Genomic DNA, 17,897 nt, shown 5'->3' with positions numbered 1-17,897 from the left:
CATATATGTAACTGATGTCCCAGGAAGAGAGAAGGGAGGAAGAAAAAATATTTGAAGAAAAATGGTCAAAAGTATTCTGAAATATTTTAAAACTATAACCTATAGATCCAAGATGCTCAATGAGCCTCCTGAGCAGGAAGAACAACAAGGAAAACCATATTAAGATACATCATTGACAAATTATGGGACTGTTATAAACCAATGTGATCTAACAGACATTTATAGACACCTTCACCCAACAACAGTAGCATATACATTCATTTCAAATGTCCATAGAACTTGACCATAATAGACCACATTACAGACACAGCAAGTCTCAATGTGAGTCTTAAGGGACTTAAACCATACAAGGTATATTATCTGACCACAAAGGAATTAAATAAGATAAAAGATACCTGAAAAATTTCCAGATACTTGATACTAAACAATGTATTTATAAATAACCTGAGGTTCAAAAAAAAACAGTGAAATAAAGACTGTGTCAGATAAGTAAATAAGAGAGAATTAATTACCACCAGATTTATACTATAAGAAATGATAAAGGAAATTCTGTAGTAAGAAAAAATTATACCAGATGGGAAATTAAATCTACAGAAAGAAGTAGAATGCCAGAAATGGTAAGTATATAAGATTTTTCTTCCTCACTTAAAAAAAATTTTTTAAAGATAACTGAATGTTTAATGTTACAATTATGATGAAGTATTGTAAGGATCTATCAAATGTAAAAGTCATATATATAATAATAATAATAAAGATTATGGGAGGGAGAAAATGCAAGTATACTGTTGTAAGATAATTATATTAAATGTGAAATGGTATTTAAAAAGTAAAACTAGAGGTAACAGCATAAATCAATAGAGTTAACATAAAATTCTAAAAACAAAACCTTAATTCAAATGAAGATGAAAGCAAGCAAGAAAAAAGGTACAAATCATAGCCAGAACAAATAGAAAACAAATCATAGTATATCTAAATCAAAGTATATTAAAAATTACATTTCATATAAATGTAATTTAAAACTAAAAATGTCAAATAGAAGGTAGACATGTCAAGCTAGATAAAAAATAGGACCTAACTAATGCTATAGAAGAGAAATCCACTTTGAATATAATGACAGACAGGTTGAAAGTAAAAGGATAAAAACAGAATTGCCATTTAAACACAAACCAGAAGAAAACAGGTATGCTCATGTTAATATTGATCAAACTAGACTGCAGGTCAAGGAATACTACTATGCATAAAGATAGACATTTCATACTGATGAATGGATAATTTCAACAAGAGGACACAATAACCTTAAACATGCATGAATTCAATAAGAACTTCAAAATACACGTTTAAAAAAACAACTGAAATGAGAAACTAACCAATTCACAATTACAATCACAGGTTTAGATAGTCCTCTGTCAGGAACAGATCAAGCAGACAGAAAATCAGTAAGGATACAGACTTGAAGAATACTGTTTGAAATAGTTCAACATAAAATTGAACAAACTGACATTTATACGTCACTTCATCTAATTATAACAAAATACACTTTCTTTTCAAGTGCAGAGAGAGTATTCACCAAAATAATTCATATGCTTGGTCATACAACAAGTCTGAATAAATTTAAAATTATTGAAATCATAAACTAAAGTGGTGCTTAAAAGGTTTAAGTATTTGTATTATTTAGGTATTAAGCATTTGTATTATTAAGTATTTGTATTATTAAGTATTTGTATTATTAAGTATTTGTATTATGTTTAAGTATTGTATATTTGTATTAAGTATTTGTATTATCTTAAAAATACAGAAATTTTGAAAGAGCACATTAAAATTAAAGTGATTAAAGAGATGAAAAACAACAAAGTATGAATGGAAATAAATTTTAAAAAGACAAACAGTAGTAAAAAAAATCAATGAAAGCAAAAGCTGTTTATGTGGAAAGATCATAAGGTTAACAGACCTTTATATAGACTGAAAAAGAAAAAAAAAGGAAACATTACTAATATGAGGCATGAAAGATCACTAGAGGGCCTTTAGGGATTAAAAGGTTAATGGAATATTATGAACAACTTTTTTGGCAATAAATTAGATAAATGACTTGCAAGACACAAAAGGTCAAAACTAAGAAGAGAAAACATGAATAGACTCTGAAATTGAATTCATAATTTAAAACCTTCCAAAAGAGAAAACTCCAGGTCCAGTTGGCTTCATTGATGAATTCTAGCAACCTTTCAAGGAAAAAATAAAACTAATCCTAAAGAAACTCTTTTTAAGAAATAGAAAAAGAAAAGAATGAAACACATTCATTTCAACTCAAATTATGAAGTCAGCAAATATCCTGATAACAAAACCACATGAAGACTTCACAAGAAAATTTAAATTCCATAAACATTCATAAAAACAGATGCAAAAATCCAGAATGAAACATTAGCAAATTGAATCCAGCAATACAAAAGGGTAATACAGGACCACAAAATGTGTTTAATCCTAACATACATAGTTGACTTAGAAAAAGAATTTATGAGAAAAACAATCAATGCTATTCATCATGTTAACACAATGAATATATGTTAGATCAACAAATGCAGGAAAAAAAATTGACAATCTTTCTGATAAAAACTTATTTCTGATTAAAAACTCTCAGCAAATTAGAAGGGAGCTCAGTCAACCTGAAAAAGGGTATCTATGAAAAACTAACAATTAACAGCACAATTTATGGTAAAAGACTAAATATTTTCCCCTTGAGACCAGGAATAAGGCAAGTATATCCATTCTCACTACATAAACTCAATATTTTACTGGACAACTAGCCTAGAAATAAAGCACAAAAAAACAATAAAAGGTATACAGAATTTTAGACTTCAAAAGTCACTCCTAGGAAAACAAAAAGGCAAGACACAGAATGTGATAAAATATAAGTAATAAGTACATGAAAGACGTCCAATATCATTACTCTTCAGTGAAATCCAAATTGAAACTACAATGAGAGGCCACTATAAATCCACCATAAATCCATCAGGTCGGTTAAAGTTTAAAAGACTGACAAAACCAAATGTTGACAAGGATGTAGAGAAACTTCCACACAATGTTGCTGGAAACATTAAATGGTACAACCACTTCGAGAAAGAGTCTGGCAGTTTCTTATAAAGCTAAACACATACCTACCCTATGACCAAGAAAAATCAAAACATAATGTTTGTGTAGAGACATGCACAAGAATGTTCAGAGGCTGCTTTATTTATAATTGCCAAAAATTAAAAACTGTCAAGGTAGCCATCAAAAGGAAGAAGACTAAATAAACTGTGGTACACTTAGACAATGGAATACTACTCAGCAATTAACAGGAACGAGCTACTTATACATAACAGGAATGGAACTCAAGAATGTTTGGTCAAAGGTTTACACCAAAGAGTCCATACTATAATTCAAGTTCATTTAGAGGTGAAACTAACCTATAGGGCAAACAATAATGAATAGTGTTGCCTTTGGAGTAATGGGCAGTGGACTGATAGGAAAGGGGTGTGGAGAGAATTTTCTGGAATGGTGCTGTTATAAGTTGATCAGGGTTTGAGTTACATAAATATATGTATTTGTCAAAATGCACCTAACGGCATATAATAGTTTTGGGCATTTCACGGCATATAAACTTTACATTTAAAAAGTAAATTTTATGTACACACATAAAATAACATTTTTTATGCATCATGAAGTGTTGAGGGGTAAAGGCTACTGATGGCCACAATTTACTTTAAAATGCAACTAAAAATGAAATGAATTGTTGAATGGAAAAGAAGATGGACAAATGGATAAATAGGTGAGAAAGTAAATATACCAAAATGTTAACTGTGGCATCTAGCTGTGTGTATATGGGTATTCACTGTATAAGTCTTTCACATTTTAAAGTTATAATAATAAAATGGATAAACATAGCATATTTTAAAACTAAAAGTTGCAAAAGACTTTAAAAACTGTTCTTATATATTCGAAAAAGAACCAAATGTCACAGAAGCAAAAAATATGTCTAAAACGACCCCGGAATCCCACTTCCTTGGAATTTACCCAAAGAATACAACTTCTCAGATTTAAAAAGACATATGCACCCCTATGTTTATCGCAGCACTTTTTACAATAGCCAAGAAGTGTCCATCAGTAGATGAACGGATAAAGAAGAGGTGGTACATATACACAATGGAATACTATTCAGCCATAAGAAAGAAACAAATCCTACCATTTGCAACAACATGGATGGAGCTGGAGGACATTATGCTCAGTGAAACAAGCCAGGCAGAGAAAGACACATGCCAAATGATTTCCCTCATTTGTGGAGTATAACAATGAAGCAAAACTGAAGGAGCAAAAGGGCAGCAGACTCAGAGACTCCAAGAATGAACTAGTGGTTATCAAAGGGGAGGGGTGTGGGAGGGCGAAGGGGATTGAGGGATATTATGTTTAGTACACATGGTGTGGGGGATCATGGGGAGAACAGTGTAGCACAGAGAAGGCACATAGTGGATCTGTTGCATCTTACTACACTGATGGACAGTGACTGCATTGGGGTATGGGTGGGGACTTGATAATATGGGTAAACATAGAACCCACATTGTTTTTTCATGTGAAACCTTCATAAGAGTGTATATCAATCAAACCTTAATAAAACATTTTAAAAAACGGCTAAAATTTTTAAGACCTCAATGAACACCATTAAGTAGTTACATGAATATGTAACTTCAGAGCAAAATGGACAAAAGACTTGAACACATTCTACAAAGAGAACACAGAATAACACATATGAGAGCTTGCTCAACCTCAGCAGCAATCCTGGAAATGAAAATTAAAACCACAATAAGCTACTACTTTACATCCAGAAGATTCACATGAAAGCGTATGAACACAGTATTGGCAAGGATCAGAGCAACAGCAACTCCTAGGCACCGCTAGTGAGTGTAAACTGACACCCAGTAAAACTGAACGTGCCTGAATTGCCTGACCTTGCATTCCATTTTTACGTGTATTCCCCAGGGAAAACCTTACACCACATGCGCACTAGGGAACTGATAGATTTTACAGTAGCATCATTTATAATATAATAAAAAGCTAGAAACAACCCAAATGTCCATTATCAGTAGAATGGGTGAGTAGTTTGTGATACACATATATACGTTAGTTTTGGATCCTATAGAGCAGTGAAAACAAATGAGTGAAAGCTACAGTTATCAACTTGGCTCAACCTCAGGATCAGAATAGTGAGCGAAAAAAAAGCAAGTTGTAGAAGACGTACAATATGGCTCCATCAACATTTTGTGCAAGAATACAAATACATGTGGCAAAACTATAAAGAAAGTGAATGATAATTATAAAATTCAGGATTACAGTTTCACATGAGAGAAAGAAAACCAGGGAGGACCCACAGAGGGGCCTCAAAGCTAATGAAAACATCCTACTTCTTAAACTGGGGGGCAAATAATCAGATGTTATACTGTTTATCTTTGTACCTTACATATTAATTTGTGAATATCATTTTGAATCAATTCAAACTTTATTTAGTACCGGTAAAATGTAATACATAATTCTAATACCCAAAATGGTAAAATTGGTCTTAAATAATATTCTTTGCCTACCCGAAAAATCTTGTGCATCCTCATGGTGGCTGAACAAAAGATAAACCTTGTGAGAAGCAAGCGAAGAAATTCATCTCCAAAAAACTGGAGAAATGCCTGATCTGCAAGAGGAGAAAGGTGACAGTAAAAGGAAGCTTAAATGGAAAATACATTTCAGAGGGGAAGAAGTTCAGGAAAACCTTCTCAACGTTCCTGCCTTTAACAAATACCTTCAAAAATTCAAACAATTTATATAATTTTAAACAATTTAAAATCATTATAGTATGTTCTGTTAAGTGTGCAGTTAGATTAGTAGGGTACCTATTGAACGTGAATGGGTGAGTAGCTGGGCAATATCGCGGTTGATTTTTCGAAGATATTCTTGACATTTTTCCCACAGGCCTCTACGCATGCTTGACAATCCAGAGACAAATAGGAAGGCCATTAGAGGATTGTTCAAAAAGAGAGTGAAGAGGCTACCTCGTTGAGATTGATCTGCAATAACAAACACGTTATGTATATGGAAAACAGTTTTGCAAAAGATAAGGAGATGCATTTCAGCAACATTTTAATATTCTGATAATGTACAGAATAAAAGCTGTGTCATTAAATCATAACTCAACAAAGTAGATTCTGCACAGAACTACAAAAACATACCACAAGTACATTACACTCTGCTGAACAAACTTAACAAAGAGCCTGGTAAACTTGGGAGAAACGGAAAATGAACAAATTCCTTTGCCCTTTGCCCTCCAACCAGTACATTTCAACCAAATATGGCAAGTGCTGGACCATGGGCAGTCAGATAGAATTCTCTGATGACTACTAGAAATGCCAATCCTTTTCATTCTCCTTTGTTAGTTGCTCTTCTTAAATATAAATATTTTCTTTGGTCCTCCTACACATTGTAGATCTCATCTGCTCCCATAATTTCAATTATCATTTAAATGCCTACTGATTCCAATTCTCTGTCTGCAGCCTAGGTGGAGCTCTTTAGTCTAGAACTGCGATAGCTACTGGACTCTTAAAATGCGACTGGCCCAAACTTAGATACACTGTGAAATGTAAAATATAAATGGGATTTCAAAGCTTCAGGACAAAATAATATAGTGTTAACCTTAATTTCACCTGTTTTTTTTACTTTTCAAGAATGTGGTTACTAGAAAAGTTAAAATTATGTATGTGACTTCCCTTGTATTTCTACCGGACAGTTACTCTAAACTACTCTATTCAATCTAGCTCCCAAAGGTAACCTCAAACTCAACATACCTGAAACTGAAAGCAAATTCTCTCCCTTTTTCTTCTCTTACAAATCTGCTTCTTATCCAGCATCACATCACCACTTCCACCAGCACCTCAGCCAGAACCTGGACATCCACCCCTGCCTCCGGCCTCCTTTACTGCCTCACACCCAGTCTACCACACATCTTGCAGGTTCTCTGGGCTTAGATTCTTTTGAAGCAGCTAAGCAGCCAATGCCCTCACTCTGGCCACCACCAGCTGCCTATTTCCATCAGCGCTCCTCTCCAATTCTTCACAAGGTTAACCAAATGCTCTTTTCATGCTACTCTGTTTAACATCTTTTGGTGGCACCCATTGTCTTCCATTTAAATCTACTAACAAATCTTAAGTGGTTTTTCATAAGTCAGTCCCACAAACTCTTCCCTTTAACTAGAAGGGGCCATGTTAATTTCTGTAAATGTTCCATAAACTGTCTCATCTCAGAGCTCTTATCTCAGGGCTCACATGCAGACACTCTTGTTCAACCATTTCTCATCCCCACTGAATTCTACATATCCTTCAACTCCACTTCAGACATCTTCTCATGTATTTTCTTCACCCTCCAGGGTTGGTTAGGAGTTCCTCTTACATGTTGCATGTGCCTCCTATGAAACACTAAGAGCACCTACAGTAATTGCCTGTTATTTGTCTGAATCATCTACTAGACTTCTGGCTCTGTGAGAAACATGACTGCATCTGTCTAGTCAGTGTTATCTCCAGTGCCTAGCATGGTACCTGATAAATAAATGTTGAAAAAATGTTCATTGAATAAGTAAATTAATTCTTGGCTAAAGAGAGAACTGTAGACTTTAGGTACCAGTGGTGCAGGAATTGACATTACCATGTACTCAAGCATCTGCCAGTTTTGTGTCCAAAAAGGGATTTTGTGTCCATTTAAGGGATTAAAGGTCTAAGCTGTATAGCACAAAAAACAGGATACTAGACTAAAAAATGTTAAGGATATAAATTACAACTAAGCATATTAATAATGATAGTTAGCTATGTGCCCAGAATTATTTAATGAGGTAGGTACTATGATTATCTCCATTTGATAGGAAAAGAAACAGGCACAGAATGGCTAAATAATTTTGTAAGATCACACAGGAAGTAAGTGGCTAAATTGGTATTCAAATTCAGTTTGCTTCCAAAGTCTTTTACCCTCTACACAAAAAAGCATTTCAGACCAAATAACCTTGGTATTAACCCATTAGACCATGCAATTTTAAACAAAGCTGCATCTTGATAAAACAAATTGATAGCAAAAAGTACTCTTGAGTAATTGTAAGGGGTTACATTTCTCTAGGAATGATAACTGGTTAACAAAGTCCTCAAAGCAGGAGAATTTTACCGTTGTTTGAAGGTAAGTTCTATTCCTTAGTAATTTGCCTTTTATGTACATGAACTTTATATTTCTACATGTTTTTCCCTGCTAAACAGCAGAACTTACCTTAAAACAACGGTGAAAAGTCTCCAGCTTCTCTCAGGCTTTCAAATGCTGACCATCACTTCCTGTGTCAAACTATGTCAGCAGACAGGACTTCTGGCTGGGGAGTAGCAGTAAAATGCCACCTCCCACAGAGAGACGTCAGCACTATTCACAGTTAGGGAGATAGTGAAACAGTGACAAGATCTGCTAAAACACGTTCAGGTTCGTTCAGCATTTTACGCAGCTTCCCGACTAGAGTTAAAATTAAACTACGTGTGACTTGCTAAGGACCAATTACTAAAGACAATGTCTTTCACTTCTCAGCCATCTGAGAAACAACCAGAATATTGACATGCCTCTCTGGCACACTGAGAAGAGGTTCTTTTATTTAAAAAAAATACAACAAGGTAAAAATGTGAATAAAAGAAACCCTTTTAGTGGTGCCAGTTAGGTTACCCTAACTCTTAGGCATAGGGTGAGAAGTTTTCTAGACCAGAAATCTCATGGTCTTAAAAGATGCCTGAAATATGTAGCCAGAGATATGGGAATCATACTACATGGACAATGACAAGTGCACCAAAACAAACACCTGCAAAACAAATTTTAAAATTCACAAGTCATGAGTCCCGAAGAGCAAGGGACCAAGACCACCCTTTTCTCAAGGATGATTTATCATTACTTTTAAAATTATCTCAAGGTCTAATGGTAGCACATTAAAGAAATCTGGTTCTTGGTAAGACTTCTGGGTTTATTTCATATTGACACCTGCCACATTAAACATTATAAAACATGTGACCATGATTCAAAATGTAGGCAGTGTTTATTTATAACCTATGGGTGTAACAGGTAATGACAGAACATACCTTGTAAAGCTTTTGGATATGCTGTAGGAGAAAGCAAGCAGACTAGTGGCTGTCCAAATAAGTTTGTGAAATTCTGGAATATATAAGAATTTAAAACTTTAATTAAAGATTTGACCAAAGTTAGTTACTTGGCAATTTTCCAAAGCACATCACTAAGTGTACAGATTGGGCCCTATTATACTTATAAGCAGAAGCAGAAACTTAAGTAAGAGCTAAAGAAACTGCCATTCATGTATGACTACCATGCATACATAGTAGGACCTCTCAAAATAATGAAGTTCTCTAAGTAAACTATTGACTTTTTAAAATAAAGGAATATACATGGTTGCCATGTTACACAGAGAGGCCACTTGGCTGTCTACCAAGAAACCACCCTATCAGGCAACATACTCTTTGCATGATTAAGGATATCCTTTCCCTTAAAGGCAGATCTATGTTGGAAGTAAAATCATAAATGGTAAAACAAGAAGAAGTGAAAAAAAGAAAAAAAACTAAAAACACTCCTGCAAGATAAAAATGAAGACTTGAACAAATGGAAAGACATACTATGTTCTTAGAGAAGAACCCATTCTAAAGATTTCATTACACTGATTTATTCAAACCAACCTCAATAAAAATGACCACAGATTTCTTCCTGCAATGAAAATAATAATTTTCCTTTGTGCTATTTTTGTCTTGAAATGGTATCCTTATCATAATAATTCCTTTCATTTACTGAGTGCTAGTCACTTTCCAGAACTATCCTAGTCTCCTTAGATCCTAACCTATAATGTTGACTCTGGTAAGATCAGTATTGCCAACCTGTCTTACAGAGATGGAAAAAGAGGCTAGTCAAGACTAAGGACATGCTCAAGGTCATACCAGTGTCTCGTGGCCTAACTGCTATAGAATGAATTAGAAAGCTCTGATCTTTTGCATTGCTCTGGAATTATGTACCTGATTCTAAAAGCTTAAAACTATTTATTGGTAAACCCAAAAGGATCAGAGCCCTTTTTGTGGGAAAAAGGAGATTCTTTGATCACTCTCCTCTACTTTATACTCTGTGACTGCGATTTTCAGATTCCCTATGAACATTAGATTTTTTTCTCCCAGAAAATCATCTACTTAACTGAGACTTTAAAACATCTTACAACTTTAAAACAGACATTGTATCGTATCCTTTTTAAAGATCTGTCCTTCAACAAATACTCACTGAACCTGTGGACTGAACACTGTTCTAGGTGCTAGGGATACAACAGTAAACCTAACAGATTAAAAAAAAATTTTAATCCTATCTTTCTGGTGCTGATAGCAGTAGAGGTGGCAGGTAGAGATCCACAGTAAACTGAATAAAAAATTTATATAATTTCATAGAGGTAACAAGTGCTACATATGGAAAGACAGCATACAGGATGGTTATCAGTACAGAATTTATACTCAGACTGTGTTTAAATACCAACTCAGTCACCTATGAGTTGTGTGTGTGACCTTGGGCAAATTAGTTAACTTTTTTGTGTCTTGGTTTTCTAATCAGTAAAATGGGGACAGTAAAAGTAACACACAGGATGTGAGAGGATTAAATATGTTAACCTCTGTAAAGTGCTTAGAATAGTGTATGGCACTATATGGAAGCTAACTGTTATGATTATTAAGAAAAATAAACAAAGGTGGATAAAGAGGGCTGAGGAGGCATTTAATTTTAAATTGGGCTAGTAGGGAAGACCCTACTCTGAGACTTCAGTTGATCAAATACCTGAAGAACAATGTGGGTATGTTTGGAGGAGGATTCATGGCAGGTGGAAGAAAACACAAAGATCCTAAGCAGAAGACTGCCAGGGTGTTTCAGGGGCAAGGTCAATGCGGCCGCAGAGAACTGAGTGATAAGGAGACTGGAAAGAGATCTGAGATCTGATCCGAGAGGCACTGGAGGGAGGGAGGGGGCGTGCCAGGCCAGACAACATAAAGCCTTCCTCGGAGATGAGGAGACTTCAGAGACTGAGTAGAAAAGTGACACGATCTGACTTTCAGGTACACTCTGTGGGGGAGCTAGGGCAGGATGACGACGACTAGTGAGGAAGCTACTGCCATAATCCCAGGAGAGACGAGGGGTGTGGACCAGAGGCAGTGGAGGTGGGGAGATTCGGGACACTTAGTCACGGCCAGGAGGATTTTCTGAGACGGACACAGGGTGTGAGAGAAAGAGGAGTCAAGAAGGAAACCAAGGATTTGGGCCCAGGTAACTTTAAAAACATGATAGTCATAAACTGATATAGGGAAAGCTGGGGGTGGAAGAGGGCTAGGAATTCTGTCATGGGCATATTAAGTTTACAGTCACTATTAGAATTACCAACGAGAGAGGTGCTGTGGGTAGCCTATATTCAAGACCGGAGTAGCCAAGAGGTCTGGGCTAGAGACGTAAATTTGGAACTTAACAGCATAGAGATGAGTCCACAGAGTGGACTCAAGGGGGTCCACTGACATTGGAAAGGAAGAGGAACAAGGATGGAAGCCAGGGCACTCCAATAAGAGAGGTCAGGGAGCAGAGAGCTGAGGAAAACACCAGCAGATGGACTGAGAAAAAAGACAGACTCCAGAGCTCTTTTGCCCTATGGCAATCGGGTAACTTGAATTCAGGTTTTATAGGCCTTATCCAAAGACGTGGACAGAAGTCAAAGCTCAGGGTCTGCTTAACATGGAAGTCTAATAGCAAACTGGCCCTGTTAAATTGAGACCCTAAAGGTGTAAGGATGAACTCAAACCAGACTTCTCACCTGCTTTCCCTCATGACCACTCCTCAGGGGACTTCAAAGAAAACTGGTGCAGAGCAGAGACAAACAAACAAAACTAACCAAACAGTCCCCGAGGGTTTAACTACAAGCCAGCCCTCTAGCATGTTTGCAGCCCAAATTCATACCATTAAGTAATCCCCAAACCACAGTCTAAAATGGAAGTGCCTCCAGGTATCTAGCAGAAGCAAATGCAGACCCTCTCTGGATGAATGTACTTGCTGTAAGGCTGGAGGTACCGGAGGGAGGAAAGCGAAGACAGTGCAAGTGGAACAAAGACAGCACCAAATAGCTCTGTGCCATATAAGGAAAGAACGGACAGCGCTTCCTGGATTCCATTCCCATGACGTGCTGACAAACCCCGGATGCAGACCTCCTCCATCCGGAAGGAGGAGACCTCTGGCTGTCCATCAACTGACCCTAAACCAATAAAAATTCCCCACATACCCCTGGTGCGGCCCACTTCCCCCCATCCCTTTCCTGTGCTTATAAAAACTCCCCGCCTGTCTGGTTGGGCGCGCCTTCTCTGGCCTGTGTCTGTGCAGACTGGTGTACCTAGCTTGGGATCGCGCTCAAATAAACTGCCTGGCCTTTTGTTGCCTCGTCGCCAGCTCACTTCGGTTAGAATTTATCTTACACTTGCATTCTGGAGCTCAGTGCATTTCCGCAAATAATTTTAAGGATAAGAAGAAACTAGTCAAAGATAATCAAGCAGGCAAGGAAACAAAAACAACAAAGGGTGTCTACGAGCAGCAAAAGCAGAACTGTCAGACAGTCAATAATAAAATAAGTATGCTCATCAAGCTTAAAGAAATGTGGAAAAAAATTGAAAATAGAGAATTATAAAGGGCAAAGGATTATTTGAAAGAGAACCAGGTAGAACCTCTAGAAATGAAAAACACTACGATTATAAAACTCAATAAACGGGTTTAATAGCAAGTCAGTCCTAGCTGAAGAAAGAATTTGTGAACTGAAGGAAAGATCAGAAGAAATCCAAACCTCAACCACAGAAACAAAAAGATGGAAAAATACATAAGAGAGATCAAGAGCTGTGGAAGACATCATGCCAATGGTGCATGTATATATAATCAGATTCACAAAAGGAGATGACAGAAAAGCTGGGGTATGGCCAACATGTGAAGAGACAATGGCTGTAAATTTTCCAACAATAATGAAAACGTCCAACTTATTAATTCAAAAAGTTCAACAAATCCCACTAAGTTAAATATAAAGAAACAAGACCTAGATATATCACACTATAACTGCAGAAGGCCAAAACCAAAGAGATGGTCTTTCAAAGTGGCAAGAAAGAAAAGGAATGGATGAGGCTGACTGGCAGAGAGCTCTTACATAATCTTGTTATGAAGGTGGATGCCTTAATAGGCTGCAGCAATTTGCAGCTATCAGTCAAATACTTTAGGTCAAGGCTGTTTAGACAAATATGACTGTTTTGACAAATGTGTAGTCATGTTCACTGGCAGGAATCCAGCTGTCATAAATACTTAAATACTCAAAGGATTGTCTTTTTCCAAAGAAAAGAAAGCAGAACTAAAAGAATTGCTGCCCAAAATGACTGAGGGATTTTTTTTTTTAAACTTCTACACTACTGCAGATAAGGCCACTACAACTTGCCTATTCTCTAATGGAAATGTAAGAGCCAAAATGTGGGCCATACCTGCTATACAGATTTTGGCATTTCAATCACTCTCCTCTGAAATGAGGCTCAAACTAGCATGCAAAGCTCCTCTCTTCCCAAGTGTGGAAAGACCTTGGGCTTTGGAATGAGAAAGACTGCTGGCCTCAGTTAAGCAAGATACCTAACTTCCACAGGCCAAGTTTCCTCAACTGTAAAGTAAGGATAATAGTGTCTATTTTCATTTAATCATTCAATATATATTTATTAAGAATCTTTAACTGTGACATGGTGGGGACATAAAGATACATGTATATATAAATATAAACACACACACAGACTTTAAGGAAAACAGCACAATGCTGATGTTTACATTCCAGGAAGAATAGTTTGCTCTGGTGAATATGGCCAGACCAAGAAAAAGACCTAAAGATACTGACATCAGACATTATCCAACTGATAATAGATAGTCGCCCTGTACGACAAGTTCTATCCACCTCAGATTCTGGCCATCTTGCTAGTTTCCACTCTTTTAAATCTGAGCAAACAAAAATTAAAATACTGTGAGGAAAGTCTCCAATATGAAATCTACAGGCAAAAACAAACAGAAACACATCAACATGGAGGAGACAGATATCATGCAGGGAGAAATTTTAAAATAATCATTGATAGAGAAGATATTTCAACCAGGATAAAAACTGAGATACTTACATATGTATATGTATGTTATGTTTTATACATACAAACACAGCTATATCTTTATGGAATAAATATCTAGAGAACAAATGAAAATAAAACAGTTAGAAGATAAAGGGAAAGGAATTTCCTAAAGAGCACAAAACTGGAAGATGGAAAATAAACAACAAGAAAATCATAGGACTAGACCAGAAGATCTAATATATGAATGACAAAAGTTCCCAAAAGAAAGAACAGAGAAAATGGCGGGGAGGAAATCAATGGAACAACTCAAGAAAATGGGCAGTTTCCAAACAGAAAGAACTCACCAAGTACACACAAAGCAAGATGGTAAAAAGCACACGCAGACCAGGGCACACTGCTAAGAAGCTGAAAAACACTGGGGTCAAGGAGAGGATCCTATAAGCTTACAGGGACCAAAAACAGATCCTGTAAAGGAATCCAGAATCAAATTTTTTGCACTTCTTAATAAATACTGGAAGCTAGAAAACAATGCAACAATGCCTAGCAAATTCTGAAGGGAAATAATTTCTAACCTATACCAAAACTATCACTAAAGTATGAGGGTAAATCAAAGGCATTTGCAGAAGTGCAAGACTTCAAATATTTTGCCTCATATTCACTCTTCTTCAGGAAGCTACTGTAGGAGATGCTAAGCCAAAATGAGAGTAAATGTAGTGTCCAAAAGGAAGACAGAGGATTCCAGAAACAGGATCCAACACAGAAGAGAGACGAAGAATTCCCAGGGTAATTATGAAAAGAGATTCTGGGGCATATGCAGAGAGCACCAGTTCAGAGGCTCTGGAAGATAATTCATCATGAAGATAAAATTAAGAGACTGGCACATCTGAACAAACTGAAAGACTTCAGATAATTGGTGAGGAGTTGGGGTTCAATTAGTGATAAGATCAGGAAAAAAATCAAGGATCAAAGAGAGACAATTATTTGCTCCAGGAAAGGCAGGAAGTTAAATAGGAAAGAAAAAATTTACCATGTGGCTTAACTGTCAAAAGCATTTTGACGTCATAATAATATAAGCACTAAATATTCAGTGAAGCAAAATTATGATCTAAGTCTATTGAGTGGATAGTAGGAGGTAAAAGGTATAAATGTGAGCTGGGGATAAGAGGAGGAAAGAGAGCTCAGTTTCTCTTCCATGATGTCTAAACCTGATGGATCAAGAGATATCAATAACAGCCTGTTATCTGGAAAAATGGTTAAATATCAAATTAATTAGCAAAAAGAGATGTACATGGTAACCTTTGGGAACAGGCAAATCAGGTAAGAAAGAGAGCGGAAGACTGCTGATTTTAGTAACATCTATTGGGACCTGTTGACCGAGTAGTTCTCACCCTGGTAACACGCTTGAAATTATACTGATATCTGCTGCCCACTGCAGGTCAGGGGAATTAGAACCACAGGAGTTGGGGCTCAGGCACAGTTGTTCTGAAAAGTCCTCTGAATGTTTCTGATGCACAGAAAGAGTTGAGAACTACAACTTTAAAGTATATGCAGGAGTTACTTTCATAAAAGTAAAAAATACTTAAATGAAGAAATGTACATGAAATGTTTAGATTTACATGAAGAAACATTTAGAAGACACATATGTGTTCGTAAAACACTCATTATGTATGAAACATATACAGCAAAGTGGGCACTTGAGAAAGAATATATTGGTCACCCAGTTCTTTTTTTTCATTATAAATTTGCAAAATGGTAGTTCAAGACTTTTTACACATACTTTGTGGGAAAAGTAAATACCAGACACCTTCATATGTTAACACAGAGAATTGCACACTGGATTTAGGGGCATTAAATAGTACAAATTTTGAAAAAGACAAAATTGGTCTGTGCCATTCTCTGATCTGCCTACTGCATATGGGCTCCCCATTCCATTTCTGAATATTAGTATGTTTTAGAACAATTTCATTTTTAATTTTTAAGAGGAGTGATACAGCATGTGCCATAAAAAGCAAACGAACAAAAAAAACCTTTCTATTATTCCACTGTTATCCTGGGAATCAGAACATTGAAATCTAGAATTAATAAGTCATAATACATAACTAAGTAAATACATGTCTAATTATGTACAATGATGTATTTTAAAATAAGCACCCAATAACTCATTCCACATCCAACAGTAGCCTGGAAATAGCAGGCACATAAAGTGAATGATATTCTTAAGATTATAAAAGGTGGTATCAAATAATGCCCAATTAAACTGAGAGAAATTAATAGATTGCTAAAACACTCTAAACACATGCTACATCATACTAAGCAATACACTTGATCTGGTGTATTACATATTGTCACATCATTAAACTGTGCTTGTAGCAAATGATTTCTTTTCCTTGACAAAGACACAGAATGCTTCTTTTGAATTCTGTGAAGATGCAAAATGCCTGGACTTTTTGTTTTATAAGCTTAAATATGGTAGCCAATAAACCTTTTTAAGATTAAAAACAATGCACACACAATGTACAAAGTATTAAGCTAATTTTCCTAAAAATAAGAAGTTGTAATGTTAAACTTGACAAAATGGGTAGCAGGACATATGCTGAAAAATTTAGGGTGGGTTAAAGGCTCTTGGGATTCAGACTTTTGCTTTAAAAAATGAAACTGAACATGAAAATTAAGATGGAAAACATACTTAGGATCACCTTTCTTGGCTGCCAGACATTTCCACTGCTCTCCTGAAATAAACCTCCTCATATTGGCTTCCCCATCTAATCACATGAACACCCACAACAGAAATAGTTTTAATTGGCAATTCTGTGGTTCCAGCATATTTCTGAACATACTGTTTGCTAATGAAGTATTCCAGCTATACACAAAAGACTCCAAAGATACAGACATTTTCCTGTAAATTACTATAGCTTGAATCCTAATATCCAACTTCAAAGAGTTTTTCTGCTGCATTCTTTAAATAATCGTTGAAAACCACTGCTTCACTAGCAAAATATAACACAAAGGATTTTCAAGTTGGATCCCTGTTACTAATTTCAGCATTCAGGGCCACGTTTTTTTTAGTTACTGTCACAAAAAAAAAAATTTAAGTGCATTTGAAACAATGTATGTTGGAATTCAATGACTGTAATTGTATAACATGGGATAAAATTTTACTTCAACTATAGAGGCTCAGCGTGCAGAAAGGGAAAAAGTTTGAAAACTAGAAAATAAAATTTGCCCATATACTTCCACCTCTATAAAAGAAAATTATCTTGGGTTATATAACAAAAATAAACCTCCCACCAGAGATCTTGGAAATCTTGAATTTTTTTTTCCTTCAGGAGGATTTATTATTTTCCACTGAGTGTCCATTCATGCGTTTTCTTCTTGTTTCTATTCATAGCACCAGATCCTGACTAGCATGCACAACCTCAAAAGAAAAGAAAGACTAAATACAAACCGTGTAAAATTAAATAAAGTAAAGCAAAATAAAAAGACATGTTCAGACTGGTTACCTCGGGGTGCTGTCATAATGTCTAACATGTACAGGAATCTCATGGAACTCACCTTATACGCAACACTATTGGATGAATCCACAATGATAAACAGGGGCTTCCTTGTGAAAGGATAGAGATCTCCAGGATGAAGGCTGGGAAAACAACAACAATGCATAATTGTATAACTGTACCGCCCAAGTCT

General features: G+C 36.0%; 1 protein-coding gene across 4 annotated transcripts in view; it reads right to left on the bottom strand.

Annotated features, from left to right (window-relative positions):
* The window catches only part of SCAI (suppressor of cancer cell invasion), a 131,309-nt gene that overhangs the window by 10,857 nt on the left and 102,555 nt on the right, over window positions 1-17,897 (bottom strand). For 3 of the 4 annotated variants that reach the window (XM_073224627.1, XM_037008171.2, XM_073224630.1), the window contains 4 exons: window positions 17,766-17,847; window positions 9,156-9,228; window positions 5,907-6,080; window positions 5,607-5,707 (listed from right to left, as the gene is read on the bottom strand). In XM_073224627.1, coding sequence (XP_073080728.1) covers window positions 5,607-5,707; window positions 5,907-6,080; window positions 9,156-9,228; window positions 17,766-17,847 — 430 coding nt within the window. Of the gene's footprint in view, window positions 1-5,606; window positions 5,708-5,906; window positions 6,081-8,313; window positions 8,458-9,155; window positions 9,229-17,765; window positions 17,848-17,897 lie in introns of those variants that run through there. The other variant, XR_005058475.2, reaches the window with a different exon arrangement.

This window comes from Manis javanica, chromosome 2 (assembly GCF_040802235.1).
Source record: "Manis javanica isolate MJ-LG chromosome 2, MJ_LKY, whole genome shotgun sequence".
Lineage (NCBI taxonomy): Eukaryota > Metazoa > Chordata > Mammalia > Pholidota > Manidae > Manis > Manis javanica.
Note: the sequence above shows the minus strand (reverse complement) of the source record. Positions and strands in the feature narration are given on the sequence as shown.